General features: G+C 41.5%; 1 protein-coding gene across 1 annotated transcript in view; it reads right to left on the bottom strand.

Moving 5' to 3' along the window:
* Positions 1 to 17115, bottom strand: part of COL25A1 (collagen type XXV alpha 1 chain) — a 315978-nt gene that overhangs the window by 138590 nt on the left and 160273 nt on the right. Inside the window, exons 6-7 of the mRNA XM_081020440.1 lie at positions 15323 to 15349; positions 10376 to 10393 (exon numbers count right to left, since the gene is read on the bottom strand). Of these exons, the coding sequence (XP_080876566.1) occupies positions 10376 to 10393; positions 15323 to 15349 (45 nt within the window). The remainder of the gene's footprint in view (positions 1 to 10375; positions 10394 to 15322; positions 15350 to 17115) is intronic.

Here is a 17115-nt window from a genome sequence, read left to right as displayed (position 1 = left end):
CTCATGGAAGATCCCAGTCAATTGGGACTGAAACTACACAATGTGATGTAGCTAATTCCTTTCTTCCTATTGCAATCACCAAAGGAAAAATGCCTGAAGTGATTTTCAATGATACAAAAATACTAATATTCATAAGGAATGGGGCTTTGGGGCTAAAGGATACTATCAGATAGAGCTTGTACTTGCCTACTATAACAGCACTCATTTGCAGTCCTGTGATATTCTTAAGAGAACCTTGCATCCTTGGGATATCTCAAAGGTATTTGAAGATTTAGATCACTGTGAAAAACACTCACAGAGGCCTTCAGATGAGAATGCAGCTGTCTTGCCGGAGCAACTAACAGACCTGTAGCCAAAATTATTGTGGAATTCCATTGGCCCATGATTCCAAGCAAAGGAAGCCTGGGTACACTGCCCAATACTGCCTACAGCTTTCTTTCCTGAAATTCCAAAATAGAGTCTATGGGACTTTTGCTGGTATCCAGAACGCCCAGCAAGTATTCTGTTTTAATTTTCAGCAGATCATCTATTCCAGGGGTGGATAACCTGTTCTATAGGTGAAGAACCAACCAAATCTAAATGGTACTGAATTGAAGCCATACTGGCAACGGAGCAATTGGAAGCACAATCTAAGGCTCAAAGTTGTTTCTCTGCAGCCATGGCTACATCTGTCCTATACCTGACATCACATGACATGACATCAGGTGACTGGAGGAAACAACCTCATGGGTCAAATTAGGAACACTCGCTGGTCTCATATGGTCCACAGGTCAGATGTTCTTCATACATGTTCTATAATTAAAGTTACTATTATCTATTGTTTGTATCCAGATACAACAACCAAAGAAGCAAAGATAAAATGGTAGAGGTAAGTAAGCGATGAGAGAGAGGAGAGAGAATCTGTAACAATACATAAAGAGAGGAATTAGATCAGGCTAATTTCATACACATACCATTTCTAGACTGGGACGCGGGTGGTGCTGTGGGTAAAACCTCAGTGCCTAGGGCTTGCCGATCGCATGGTCGGCGGTTCGAATCTCCGCGGCGGGGTGAGCTCCCATCGTTCGGTCCCAGCTCCTGCCCACCTAGCAGTTCGAAAGCACCCTTAAGTGCAAGTAGATAAATAGGTACTGCTTTATAGAGGGAAGGTAAACGGCGTTTCCGTGTGCTGCGCTGGTGCTGGCTCGCCAGAGCAGCTTCGTCACGCTGGACACGTGACCCGGAAGTGTCTCCGGACAGCGCTGGCCCTCGGCCTCTTAAGTGAGATGGGCGCACAACCCTAGAGTCGGACACGACTGGCCCGTATGGGCAGGGGTACCTTTACCCTTTACCTTACCATTTCTAGAAGGGCATTTGGAAAGGACTGGAAAGGGGATGAAAAAGAAAGAGATGAAGATTTAACAACTTCAACACTCGTTTAACTGAGAAGAGAAGATATCAATCAAGTTCTATCACACTAGTGACAGATAAGTTTCTAAGCTTATTTTCAGTTATCCCAAGATAGAAATCGCTTGACTTTAATGCTCAATTTAACCTCCTCTTCAAAGCATGCACAGCAACAGAATTTCAGACTTTTGCCTTTGGGAAGACTCTCTGCTCATGCCCACACTGATATCCTGGCACCTAAGGGAGCAGGTGGAAAGAGCCAGTGTTGCTGGAACCATGGCCCTTGTTCAGTTAAGAAAAAAAGTCATTAGTTATTGACAAGGGCTTTAAATAGGTGATATTCATTCTCCATATGCTCAGGAAAGTGCCATCAGTATCCAAAGGCAGGTTAGCCAAGTATGATTATGACTATAGGAAAGCTGTACTTAATGTACTAGCAGCACCAAATAATGCTAGTGCCACAAGAAATCTCCTCTGGTTTGAAACATTTATTTGCCCTGAATTTACTCAATGGCATTAGGTAAGACGGATGAAGGGTGGTATACAAATAAATAAAATAAAATATCCTAGAAATAACACTATACTACAAGCCTTGTGCTTGTAGTCTTTTTGCAAGCAATATACAGTGGTACCCCGCAAGACGAACGCCTCGCAAGACGGAAAACCCGCTAGACGAAAGGGTTTTCCGTTTTGGAGGCGCTTCGCAAAACGAATTTCCCTATGGGCTTGCTTCGCAAGACGACAGCCCATAGGGAAATCTCAGGGACAGCGGGGAAGCGCAGCGCGTCTTCCCCACTGTCCTCGGACCTCCTCCGAAGCCTGGCGGCTGGGCGGGGACACCTCCTCCCGCCGCCGCCGGGCTTCGGAAGGCTCCTCCGAAGCCGGGCGGGGGGCAGGGAAGACCTGCCGCCACCGCCCGGCTTCGGAACGGTGCTCCGAAGCCGGGCGGTGGGGAGGGAAGACCTGCCGCCGCCGCCCGGCTTCGGAACGGTGCTCCGAAGCCGGGCGGTGGGGAGGGAAGACCTGCCGCCGCCGCCCGGCTTCGGAACGGTGCTCCGAAGCTGGGCGGTGGGGGGAGGGAACACCTTCTGAAGGCGGGCCGGGGGCGAAAGTCTTTGCTCCCCCCTGCCTGCCTGTCCCGGACGGCTTTTGAAGGCAGGGGGAGCAAAGACTTTCGCCCCCCGCCCGCCTTCAGAAGAGGTCCAGGACCTCTTCTGAAGGCTGGCGGGGGGCAAAAGTCTTTGTCCCCCCTGCCTGCCTTCCCAGGGGCTTTTAAATCGCCCCGGACAGCGGAGAAGTCCTCCGCTGTCCCAGGGCGATTTTAAAATGCCGCCCGCCAGCATTTTAAGATCGCCCGGACAGCGGAGAAGTCCTCCGCTGTCCCGGGGTTTTTTAAAATGCTGGGGGTGGGAAGAAAAGCCCTTGCCCCCCCCCCAGCCTTCAGAAGAGGTCCGGGGACAGACTGTCCCCGGACCTGGTCTGAAGGCGGTTTCCCTAGGAACGCATTAATTGATTTTCAATGCATTCCTATGGGAAACCGTGCATCGCAAGACGAAAAACTCGCAAGACGAAGAGACTTGCGGAACGAATTAATTTCGTCTTGCGAGGCACCACTGTACTTTTCTACTACTTTATTTTTTTTGCATTTTAGTGTATTAAGACAAACAGGATGTATTGTTCTCCTATGCACCAAACTGCAGCAACTTCCCTTTGTGTAGTTTCCTATTTTTGTTCCCTGAAGTTAACATTTATATCACTTATGAACTCTGCTATGACTTTATATTCTTTTAAGAATGTTTTTTTTTAAAAAAAACCCAAAAACCAGAAATGGTTTCCTCTTGCAATATCCACAAATACCACCATAAAATTTGATTGCAAAAGAGGTGATGGTTTGTATCCCCAAGTCATAACTGGTCTGTAGGCCAATAGTAGCAGTAAAATATTGATATGAAGCAATAGCTTTGTAAAATATTTCCCAAGAGACAGAATTTCTGAGATGGTAATATAAAACGCAACCAAAGCGTAGGATTCCCCTACCCTCACCCCACTTCCCATGTCCATGCGACAATTTGTTTTCATTGGAAATACCAATAATTGAGATGCTGGTCTGAAGTATTTGGTTGTCAAAATATCACCTATAGAATATGATGACATTTTGAACTTTTCAAAGGAATATGTGGTTTAAAAATTACTCTTGAGGACCCACCCACCCTCATAAGCCTGCAAATTTATCACCTACTTGTGTTGCAGCCTCAAACACAGTATAAGTGAAATGTAAATCTACAAATGCTGGGTGCAATCCAGCTAAAATTAAGCATTTTGAAACCCTAGTTGGTTTCCATTAAAAAGTTAAGTACATCCCCCAGTCTTGTGAGAATTTCAAGGACTTATGCCATGTAGTACAGTTTAATTTATAAATGTGAGATGCTGGGATTCAACCTTCCCTAGAAATTATGCCAATGTCCTGTACAGAAGACCATGGCATTCCATAGATATTTATATACATTATATCAATTATGTGGCAAGAAAATCCTAAAGTCTATAACCACAATGGTTTGAGTATAGTATGTATTATTCTGTTTCATTATATGATGCCAAATGATACAATCTGCCACAAATGTTTGCAAAAGCAAACTAAGGGCTTATCCACACTTCCCCTTCCTTTGTGCATTCCAGGCACAGCCTGCACATTAAAGCTTCAGGTCCAAGTGCTCTTTTTTGTTTTAAGCTCCAGACTGTCCCCATGAAAACCCGCTCTTTAAAACAGAATTGGAGCAATCTGCAAACTGGAAAACCCGATTGCTGTTTGTTGCACTTCAGCTTTAAAGAGAGGATTTCCACACCCCGGGGCAAAAACCCTGCCCAACAAAAACCCTGAAGGGCTGTTGCATCCAGACATTACTGTGTCAGGACTGGAGGTCACCAAACCAGATGGCTGAGTTCTTGGCCAGCTCTCAGATGAGCAAAAAATATGGTAAGCTAGGCAGGAATTTCAGAGCTGCTGAAGTGATCAGCTACCTGCATGTTTATTCGTTACTACTGTATGTATTTTTGTGCTTTTATGCTGCAAACCACCCTGTGATTCCTGGATGAAGAGGAGTATATAAATTTAATAAATAATAATGTAATAAATGTCAGACTACTCTGAAAGAGAAGGAGGCACATGGAAGAACCTGTCCAGATCTAGGCCTTATCAAGAGCCAGGAAGAGGTGAAGCCTCCATCTCCCAGTGTGACCTAGTTCATTGCTGAAGCAACAGCTCTCTTCCCAAGTTTCAGCCTTCCTGAACTGCAGAAATGGACATTAATCATCATGAGAACAAAGGCTTAGCTGAAACCGTCGATCTTTTATTCAACAGCATCAGTTATGGAGCAAGAACTTTCTGACCGTAAGACCTGTTCAGCATTGGAACGGTCTCCCTTGGGAGGTTGTGGACTCTCCTTCATTGGAGGTTTTTAAGCAGAGATTGGATGGCCATCTGTCATGGATGCTTTAGTTGAGATTCCTGCATTGCAAGGGCTTGGACTAGAAGACCCCTGGGGTCCCTTCCAACTCTACAATTCTATGATTCTAAGTTCTGACCAACAGAGAGGGAAAACCAGCTTCCTACTGGGCTCCAATGCTGCTGAATAGGCATGGAGGTGATGAGTATCTTTGCCTTCACACTGAGTAGTACCTGTAGAGGGATAAGAAATAGGAATGATAGTGAGTAATGGCTAGCAGCTGCAAAAAAAATATAAAAAAAAATACTTTCATTGAGGGGTGCATGAAGAAGTGAGAGAGGGTGCTATCATCCAGGTGAGCCTCTGCCAACCTGTGACCCTCCAGATGTTGTTGGACTAGATCATTCCAGACCATTGCCCATGCTGCTTGGGCTCATGGGAGTTTTATCTGGAGGACCCCAGGCTGAGGAAGGTTGATTAAGGGCTTTCTGCTCCCACACATTGCAACCTAGTTTTCCACTGGCAGTCCTTTATATGGGTGTTTCATTAGCTGGGAGAGATAGTGGGTGGAATCCATTAGAAGGCTTTCCTCAGCAGAACAGAAAGGGAAGGCTTTTTCATCTATTCCCTCTGTCTCCTGCACTTTCTAAATCTTATCCAATAGGTCCCCAAACCCTCTGCAGTAGATTGGAGAGGGCATGGGAAAATAGCCAAGAATGAATTCCCTCCTCATTCTGCTGACAGAGGATTTCTATAAGTGACACGACACCATTCAACTCAACCTCAATTTGACCAAGACAATAATCATCCATTAAATAATGGTTTTGGCAATGGATGCCTATTTCTTTTGTTTCATGTTCCTTGACTCCAATTCTGCAAAGACAAACATGTTTTTGGCCAGCAGTGGTAACAGTGGAAAACAGAGAGCTTTGCATTCACTGAGTTGACTGTGCTTCCCATTGCCTTCACTGGTACATGCTGGAATCTTATTTGAATTCAGGAGGTTGCTGACCCCATTATTGAAAACTCTGTTTTCTGCATAGCTTACCCTGTTCAGTGAGAGAAGACTGCATAGTTAATGCACACTTTCTCCAGAACTGCACATCGGTGTGTTTGGTGACCCCACTCTGCATCTCCTTCGTTTGGGGTATTTGGGGGCAGGGATGGAGGTGGTGTAGATGTCACAAACTGAAGCATGGATTCCCCCATCTGATAATTTTTCCTGTCTTGCTTACCTCTGTGAAGTGCTTTATCCTTGCAGAAGTGCAGCTGAGATCCCTGGTGGGTGCTGAGGTCAGAAGTCCTGTGGCAGGAAGCCTGTAAGGATTCTGAGATGATGTGTTATTCAGCTGCCCAGCTTTTGTTTTTTATTCTCCCTGGTGACTGGTTGGCGGGCTGTTTGTGCAAAGTGCTCCTTCATCAAGGTTATACCGGACAGACATAAAGGCAGAGTGCCCTCATGTCACAGATCTTGAAATATGTGAGCAATGGAGCTGTGGTCTCTGGCTGCAGCTTCTGTACTTCTGGTAGTGTGCTGTAGAATTGGCTCCCGAGTTAACTGGAATTCTCCACTGTGGTAGGAGTTGCAAAGAAGGGATGGAGCCATCTGATTCCACAGGAGTGTTTTCACTTGCAACTTTTCTTAGAGGTGTAAAATTAGGCCATTGCTAGGAGCATAGGATCCCTTCAACTGCTACTCCTTCGCCTCTGTACCCCAATGACAACCATTTTTATCCACTGCACCGCAATAGCCTCATGATGGCAAAAGGACGTTGCTGCACTAGTGTTTGGATTGGTCTTTCACAAGCAGAAATGCTGTGTTCTGCTGGTGCACAAGGTTTGGGTGTGATTAAATCCTGTTCAACAAGTGAATGGTGTGGCATAAGATTGTTCTATCATCTCTATCTATCTATCTGTTTCCGCTGTTGTCAAGTTTTCAAAATTTTAATTCCTGACACCTCTGCTTTATTGTGTTGAATTATGTTTATGAATGGAGGGAATTTTGCTGTACAAAGTTTTCACTGTGGTAGGCTGATATTTATTATTGCTAATGTTTTGTTCTATTGTTGCACATTTTTTCTTCCGTTAATGTATATTATTTCATTTCATCTGCTAACTAGCATTGGCAAGGTGGTATATAAAAAACACAGAAATAACAATGGCTGTGTGAATTAGTACAGAAACTGTTTTGATGAGGTAAATTGGGCGATTTCAAATACTGGACAAGGAAATTCTTAAAGCTTTTTGACACAATTTTTGGATAAAGCATTTGCATTAAATAAGCTCAAATGCCATTCATTCACAATGTATCCTCAGCATAAAAATGAAGGGATAGGGGGTGGGGAGGTATGTACAGAGAAACCTAATCCTTTTCAAGAAACAAAAAAACCATATCATTTAAAGACTTTGGCAAAAATTCCACAGTACTGTTTTGCTTTTTCACTGTCAGCAGTTTAACAGAAACAGGAGATTTCATGGAAAATATTATAGTTTGAAATACATATACCATTTTATTGTACCAAAATAGTGAAAAACTAAACAAAAGCCTAAATCCAGAACTACAATTCAATGGTTTTAATTATTTATTGTAAAGTTGCTTTGCTTTAAAGGGACAGTTGTCAGGGAAACAGTATAACAAAAAAGATTCAAGATGAAAATGGACACTGAAGGTTCCTTTACATGTTCATATTTCATTCTCTATATGTGTTGAACAGATATAGGAAACACTCCATAAAAACAAGACTAGGAAAGAAAGAATGGTCAGTGGAAGAATTAAGTTTCTGCTCTACCATCCTCTTGCCCTGTTTTCAACAAATAATAGCACACAAATTTGTCTTGTATCAGTTGGTCTATCTCACACAGTACATCAGGGAAGAGGGAAGGAAGGTTGTGGTCCAGAACTACAATCAATGCACAATTATTGTTCATTTATTATTTTTATTCCTGTCATTGGATTTTGGTTCCTACTCCCACCCCTCAAATACCTGGAGTCACTAGACAGGTATTTCTCCAGGCTTTCTCCATAGCCTTACAAACACTTCATTTGCTCTCTGTAAGGCTGAATGTGGGGTTGAGGGCATTTCTGCAGCCCTATATCATAATATTCCTTTTGGATACAACTAGGGGCAGAGGGAGAGAGACATAGAGACATACACACTGAGACACAGGAAGAAGAGAACTCAGTTAAGCTAGCCCATGGGTGGGCAAACTAAGGCCCGGGGGCCAGATCCGGCTCAATCACCTTCTAAGTCCGGCCTGCGGATGGCCCGGGAATCAGCATGTTTTTACATGAGTAGAATGTGTCCTTTTATTTAAAATGCATCTCTGGGTATTTGTGGGGCATAGGAATTTATTCATATTTTTTTTCAAAATATAGTCCGGCCCCCACAAGGTCTGAAGGACAGTGGACCGGCCCCCTGCTGAAAACGTTTGCTGACCCCTGCCCCAGCCCCTTTTAAAAGCTGGATAAATATATGCTCCCTTGTAGAATATGGTGAGCACACTTAAACTACAATGAATGCATGACATCAATTGCATGATATATGAAACTGATTAGCAGATGTGATAAACTCCTATATTTTGATGTAGACCAGTCACACCACCCAGAACAGATGCAGGGAACATTTATATGGTCTTTTAAATATGCTTGTGGGAGGGGGTTGCTGCTTTGTTTTTGTTTTATTATATATTTTGTGTTCTCATTTTGAATTTTTACATTGTTAACTGTCTTGCGATCTTCAACTGAAGGGCAGTCTACAAATTTAAAGAAGAGGAGGAGGAGGAGGTGGAGAATTTCCACTGGCATTGGAATGGTTGTGTTACTAGCATAGGAAAAAGGTAAAGGTAAAGGATCCCTGACAGCTAAGTCCAGTCAAAGGCGACTATGGGGTGTGGCACTCGTCTTGCTCCAGGCTGAGGAAGCCAGCGTTTCTCCACAGACAACTTTCCAGGTCATGTGGCCAGCATGACTAAACCATTTCTGGTGCAACAGAATGCTGTGACAGAAGCCAGAGTGCACAGAAACGTTGTTGACCTTCCCGCCGCAGCAGTACCTATCTATGTATCTATTTGCACTGGCATGCTTTCAAACTGCTAGTTTGGCAGAAGCTGGGACAGGGCAATGGGAGCTCACCCCATTGCGTGGATTCCTATGTTCATTAGAATACTTCTGTTAAGGTTAGAGAACGCCCGTTGTGTGAAAGAACCAACATGTTCCTTTTATTTGTTTGTTTTAAAGAAAAGAAAAACCCAAAGTAGGCATGGATAGTTAAATACATATCCTTTCTCAAAGAGAATCATACAAGTGTTTAAATGGTAATAATTAAAAACCTGAACTCAAGGGCCTCCACTATGTCATCATAGTGGACTCACATTTGCCCTCTATGTGAGCCACACAACATTACTGAACCCAATGGAATGCACAAGTCCCGCGAAGTGCTTGAATGTGGCTACAGTTCTCAAAATTTATTAGCTGGTGAAGGAAACTCTGCTAGCCAAAGCCATGTTTCAAGAAAGTTGTTAACGTGAGTCAAACCTCATACGAGAACTTCAGTTTTATTTTAACAAAAGCCTGATGTGGTTTTGATCACTGCCTGCTACTCCTCCATTCTCCTTCTGGTAACCCCTCAACACCACCCTCCCCTGCCCTGTAACTTCCATACAATTTATTCCCCAGTGCTTTTCTTTTACATGTCTGACCCAGGACGTTCTCTCTCTTTTTGGATGAATTCACATTTATTTAATTATGCTCCAAGTTGGGCTATTCTTAAACAAAGCAGACATCAGTCCCGGGCTTGCATATAATTAATCAAAGTGGCCAATGTTATCCTAAGTAACTGAAGGCTTCCTGGATTACAGCAGCATTATTAGCATGTGATTAATAAGCAGTTAATGCAAACCAGCTCCCGCAACACATTTGTTAAGATATTTTATCTAACTTCAAAGTTCTGTGACAAAGTTCCAAGCCATAGTTAAGAGACCTGCTTTATTTAGTAATACATTGTTAAAAGCACCATCTGGTCAAACAGCTGATAGAACTCAAGCATATGGGGGCCCCCAGTTGTTTCTTCTGGGAAATATATGTGGCCTACTGTATTGTGTAATGGTAGCAATTTTAAACTAACCAGACCAAACTTGCAATATCACTTTTGTTCCATGTGGTCCATAGCTATTGCAATAAAGGAAGACGATGGTGATGAGACTAAAATTACAAGTAATAAGCTAATAGCAAACTCAGGGGCTGACTTACTGCAACTTTGTAGCCAATGCAGGGTTACTGAGAAGCAAGAGGAGAGGAAACTTGCAAGGAAACCCACCCCCCACCACAAAAAGATCCATCTCCCACAAAGCAGCCCTTGCCCCAAATAGGGAAGACTGAGCATACTTAGAGGCCACAGTGTTTGTTGGAGGCCAGAGGTGAGCAGAATGGGAAGGAACATCATGAAAGAAGGCACAGCTGTCTGGCATACTCAACAGGAACAATATGCACTGCTACATTTTGCTGTAAGTTCTGCTAGTATGCATAATAATTTAAAATTAACACTTACTTGAGGACCAGGTTGACCCTGCAAAGGAAGGAAAGGAGTTAGAAAAGGTCTAAACTTGGTTTCCTCCCCACCCCTCCCCCCAGACCCACAAGTCATTGAGCATCAGGTGAAATGCAGCCTCTATAAATACAAAAACTCCGCAGCTGAAAGCTCATAGCCTAAAGACACTTGGTTAGAATGCCAATTAGTGAATTAGTTAAAAGTAACAGATTCGTAATGGGAGTGACAGAATTATTTGAAGAAGGAATTTCATTTAAGAAGCTTCTTAAGTTCTTACAGCGTCTAGTTAGTTAGGTACAAGCAAGAAGCAAATTTGGTGTATAATGTGAGATGAAGAAGCTGTGCAATTTTATTTTCAAAATGGGCTGCTAATGACTTATGTAAAATTAATGTGTCCAACAGACAAAGTTGGAAGAAAAACAGCCGTTTCCAACTACTTGTGATTCTCACTGCATGCATGCTACAATCCTTAAACCACAATACTCCTGAGATAGGGTCACTAGCTAAGAATGGATTTTGGTAAGACTGCTTGAAAGGAGGCCCTAAATGAAGAATCTGATAAATACAGGGTTGGATCCAGAATTAAGTGTGAATAATGAAACTGGTGAAAACTGACTTCCCCGCTTTTCTCTACCATACAGCAGCCTCCCCACTGAAAATGCTCTACTGAGTGTCAAGTGGGAGAATGGACTGTGCCAAACGGGGCAAGCTTTTTTTGTGCCATATGTGGAAGGAGAAAGAGTGGGGGTACTTGAAAGTCAAGTGAAGGCACCTTCAATGAGAAGTCACAGAGAGAGAGAGAAATAAAAAGCTGCACTCCATCACTTGGCCTGCAGAGCAATGGATTTGTCAGCCAGCAGATCTCCTTTCCCACCCCAAAGCATAAAGCTAACTCTGCTGGATTTTTAAACAGCCCCACTACCTCTTCAATTGTACCCATAGGATACCGCAATATTTAAAACTTGCAAAACTGCTCATAGAATGTCAACCCATCCTCAAATGACTCCATACTGTTTATGTATGTATTTATACATACATGCCTGTTTGCATTCAAGGTCTATAATGAGGATACATTTCAGTGTTCTGCATTGCAGACTTTTCCTGCTGGAGAACTTTGTGTTGTTCATAATGAACTAGAATTATTAAACTTTTTTTAAAGGAACTTACAATAAAAGAAACTGTGTATTATGTTACACACACACACACAAAACGGAAAAACATCTATAACAGTTGAATCAGATACCCTACTACGTAATTTGGTCTCGCATTCTTGTATAAAGCAGCCCCTTTCCATTTCAAACATACTTTCATTGCACACTCCCTATTTCATCCATAATGCTCATGTTAGTTTACTTAAGACAGCTGTATCCCTTAATTCTACATACCATTCTCTTAATTTAGGTATCTGTGGAGTCCTCCAATATCTGACATAAATTAAATCTGGCTGTTTTAATCAGGGCTGTTCCAAGACATTTTTGCTGCCTGAGGCAACAAGATGGCAGCCTCCACCATTCCATGTACAAAAACCAACAACTGGTTAATGGAAGTAGTCTTCCATGGCACCTGAGGGCTAGCTTAGGGAGTAAAATATGATCTGCATGGGTCAAATAGCTCTGTATGCCCTCTACCCCTTTGCTGCCTGCAGGGCTGCATCACTTATCTACGGTCATATGGAACAAAGCCCCTTTTAATCACTATCAATATTGTTACCAATTATACTATGGTTTCTAACCCCAATCTTCCAAAATATTATTTTTTGCTTTCTGAATTTGCCTCCAGAAATTTCTTGTGTAACTACAGAACCACCAACAATGGATTCTTTTATCAAACTGAATTCCCACTACTGTGGGTATGGTTTTAATTCATGAATTGTTGCAGCCTTAATTCTTACTGGGAGTCCAATTTCATTTACCAGTTGAAATTTCTTTAAACTAAAACTGACTTCTGAAAGTCCCGCTGGGTTTTTACTGTCTTGCACAGAATCACAAACTGCTGGCCACACATTTTGATAACTGTGAGACAGGGACAAAAACCAGCTTCTGGTCTCGGACTTGTACCAGCTGCACCAGGACAAAATGGCAGCTTTGCCAAGTAAGATGAATTAGGCAGACACAAAGATGCAGAAGATTAAATTCTAGAGTTGCACAAAATAGTAGCCCTTCGTCTTTTACAGCTCATTATATGGTTGCTATATTATTTAATAAGTGACAGTAAAATCCAAATTTATCAAAGTGCAATGTTCTGTTTTAAGACATTTCCATTGCTTAAGAGACAGAGAGACGAGGAGATGGAAGACGGGTGTCTTTTGCATGCACACACGCAGGTAGAAACACACAATCAATTTTAGATCATTTTAAAAAACTGATAGTTAATTTTCATTACTTTCATATATGTTCTATTAATTTTCTCAGGCCAAAGAATTACATGAAAGCATACTGCTCTATACTTTCTTGCACCATGATATCCCTCAAAAACATACACATTGCAACCCCAGCCGAGAGAGAAATTATATATGCCCAGTGCTACAAAAAGATGCCTGGATTTCCACACCATAGATTATTAAAATATATACCGGTAAATGTTTCCATTAGGAAAGGTGGGAGGGAGAGGGAGGGGGAGAGAGAGAGAGAGAGAGAATTTTGTAAGAGCTCAGAAGGCATTTTGCTGAGACCAGAATATAGCTATTGTTATAAGTTTAGAGGGGGAGTAGGCTGAAAGACAAGACTCTTCTAATGCCTACCCCCAATCTTTCTAATTCCTGGATCCAGCATGGATTCAATTGCTGGAATAGCTAGGCAAGCCTGGTAATGGCCCGCTAAGTATGGGTTGTTAAGGTGACAAAGGGAGTGGCTCTGTGCCACAGGGCAAATGGGTGGGCGTCCTGTATGTCTCTTCGAAAGACAGAAGGCTAGAGTTGAAAGTTGAGTTATGTGAGCTAGAAGGGAGAAGAAAAAGTTGTGAGCTTGGAAGTGAGAGGGAGTCGGAGCAATGTTTGAAGAAGCTATGGAAGAAGCAAGACCCCTTTGGGGTACTGATGCTGTTAACCCCTCCACTGCAGGCTCAGGTTGTCTATTTGTGTGAATAAGCCATATATCATAAAGACACAACAGTCTCTGTTGGGCCTCATTCCAAAAGGAAACACTGGTTAAGTGTCTAGGACACTCAGAGATTGGGTTGGCATGCAACACTATGAAACAGTTGCAATGAACAGAGAGCAGAGAGCATCCCATGGCCAGTTTGGATATGAAAAACCCTTTCTTCAGTTCAGAATACATGGAATATGGTAAGATATTTTCAAGTCAATACTGCTATACGTGGCACATAGCTGCAAAAATTGTGCAGTCATTTTATTAAAAATAGCATAACAGACTTATTGTAAGTGGACACTACAGTATTGGACATATTTCCTGTTCCTGGAATACAAATCATCATAAGATCAAATAATTATTTTCCTCTGTTAGTCTTCTACTAATAAAAAGATTTGATCTTCTGGTAAGTTGTCAAATGGGAAACATTCTAGGAATCCAGGCATATCATCATTCTCTCAATTCCTGATGCGCTACATAGCCAAAATGGCATCATCCACACAGAAGTGGGAGGTATCAAGAAGCAGTATTTCATGTTAGAAATGTGGTGAATATCCAGTTTACCCTGGTAGATCTAGCACTGCAAGTCTGAGCAGTACTCATGGCATCCACTAAGAGGACTGCAGCTATCTGACAGGCAATATTCTAAGTTATTAATATTGCCACTTTTGTGGACTATAGCAGCCCATTTACCCATAACTCAAAGGATGAAGGTTTGAAAATAGGATTGCAATCTGATTAATGGGGGAGAACGTTAAATGCACCTTTGGTGTCAGTACATCTCTCTGAAGTGTTCTTTAGAAAGTGCCCCCCTCCCCCCCGCACAACAAGCTCCATAAATTTTCATTGATTCCCATCAAATGGTGAATAACAAAAAATTCAACCAAATAAGGGGAAATCACTTGTAGAGCTTCAGTAATTATTTTGCCTTTTACTGATATAATAAATTCTACACAGAAGGACCCAGTCCAACAAACATTCTGGCACTGAATAACTCCATTTACTAGACTTTTAACATGTGGCTGAATATTGAATTCCTTGAGGAAGAAAGCCTTTGACTAACTGAATATATATAAAATTCCAGTTCCTATATCATATAGTACCTATAGGAAACAAATACAATAATTTGCCAAGTAATTGGCTATTTGAGGTTGCGTGCATCTCATAATGGATAACTCCAAGTTAGGGGCTGTAGCAGAGATGGGAAAACTTTGGACCTCCAGATGTTGTATGAAACCTGCAGCCCAGGCAATGATCAGAGATGGTGGGAATTACAGTTTAACAACATCTGAAGTGCTACTGGTTTCCAAAGATTTAGGATCCAAGGCCAGGGAGCAGTAATATACCGAAGCCTGTTTATTGGTATCTATTATGAACTGCATTTTGAATAAAAGGTGGTGTTTCAATTTAACATACAGTAATAATAATTAAAAAATATTATTTATTTATGTTTATTTTATTTGTTAGATTTATATACCACCCTTCATCTCTGAGCAGTTCACAGGATAAAAGACAAGTAAATAGTTAAAACAAAAACATCAAAACAATAACCACCCCCATAAACTATAAACACAAGTTAGTATCTAAAACAAAAACAGCAACCCCCTTATAAATTATAAAACTCTTTTGAATGGCTACTCTCAAGTGAATTTGGTTATATAAAAAGAAAAAGACAGAGGTACTTAAAGTAAGCCAATTTGATAAAAGTTCCGTAATTTTGTCTACAAATAGTAAATTGTAAGTTGACAAAAATATGCAAGCTTCATAAGTGATTCAAGATAGGAAGAAAAAAGTAAAGTACATTGAAAGGCTCAGTAGTTGTTTCTTTTTGGGGGGGGGGGGAGGAAGAGGAGTCACCTACCAGCTTTCCATCCAAACCAATTGGACCCTAGGATAATCAGAAGCCAAAAGGACATAAAATTGTTAAATCAAATGAATGCTGATGTCAGGGTAAATGCAAACTTGTGGAAAAGTTTAGGCTATTATTTGCTGATTGTCGGCAGTTAGGTGCAATGCCCTTAGGGCATCTCAGTCAGCAAAGCTGAGAGAAAGCAACAGCAGGGGAAGCAGATATAGAAAGGTATTAATCAGAACAGGATGTTGGAAAGTCACCAGGCAGTTGTTGGTGCTCGACAAGGAGGAGTTCGTGAAAGCTAGACTTGCAAGCCAGAAATGTTATTTTGCAACACAATATATGAAATAATGCATCTGGCTTTTATTTTTCCTTCTGAACAACAAGGTAGCTACATGAGGTGAGCTGTGTACAATTAGGCTGCTACCACAACTATAAGTTCAAAAACATATCCTGAGTGTAAATACTTGTCTCTTGGAGGTTGGATGCGATTCATGGGTGAGGTAACTAAACTTATTTATGTTATGAAAGATGCACTGTCCAATAACCAGCGGGTGCCAACAGAGTTTTCTTGGACCTGTGTACTGAATGTTGACTGAGCCCTTCAAACCACTCACAGAAAAGGCCACAGATTTGCATAAAATTTGCATAGATTTGGGGTATTATACTAATTTACTGCCATTTGATTAATTGGAGAGGGATCAATAATAGTCAGTTTAAGTTCTCTTTCTCCTAAACTTCCCTTTCCTAAATAGTCTTTTTGTAAATATTTGAGCATCTTGATTTCCCATGTACCAACATGTATTGTGGCGATCTCTTTAGATTTCGACAAATTCACCAATATGGATTCTAGAACGATGTTTTACATCATGTACTGTCTTCTGAATATATGTCTCCCTTACTAACTTTCAGAATAAGATTGGCTTATTTATTTCTACAGGGTCAAGACTTTTAGCTCAGAATGGTCTCTCTGGCTTTTCGAGTGGGGGAGCAGGGTTTTGTGTTTTAAGAAAATCAAAAATTACAGTATTTCCAGAGATTAAATCAATAGTAATGGAAACTGATATTCAAAGGGGCTTCACAAACGCACGGAAAATGTTTTGGTTGGTTGGTTGGTTGGTTGGTTTTTGTAAAAAAAAGAAAGAAAAGCTTGAATGTCAACTTTTTAAATATTGCTGCAGATTGTCTTAGTCCATCATAAAGCAGATGAAGTGATCAAATTTCACAGCTGGAAGAAATAGTCTGGAGTTAACAGATGGAAGCTGTTTATGCAGTATGATTTGGGTTCCACAGCACCTTAAGGACATGCCTCACGGAAAAACAACTTCCCTTCGGTATTAACATTTAAGCTTTTTCTATAAATGAAAGCAATGTGTTTTAAGTTTATTCAAATGAGTTCTCAGTTCTATCTGCTTATTTATATGTCCTTAACGTAAGTCAGCCCCATACATATATTCATACATAACAGCACAATAATGGCCTTTTCTTTGGGTTGATGTTTCGTTAACACCCTCAGATAATTACATTCACAGACTTGCACCCACAATTGGGGCTAGAATTCAAAAGAGCTCCCAGGCTCGCAAAACATTTCTGACAATCTGCCCAGGGGTGACACAAAGGAAGCTACTGTGCTCCAAGCACTTTTGAAAAATCTGACCTTGAATCGAGGCTGTATTCTTTTGAAAGCATGTCTCTAAATTTGGATGTTGAACACTTGAAAATCAAACCCCTGGGGGATTTTGGGAATCTGTCCCATATACACTAATGCAATAATTAAACACTGGCTGCCATTTGAAGCATAT

The sequence above is a fragment of the Podarcis pityusensis genome (genome assembly GCF_964106645.2).
Source record: "Podarcis pityusensis genome assembly, chromosome: 9".
Taxonomy (NCBI): Eukaryota; Metazoa; Chordata; class Lepidosauria; order Squamata; family Lacertidae; genus Podarcis; species Podarcis pityusensis.
This window is presented reverse-complemented; position numbering and strand designations above follow the sequence as displayed.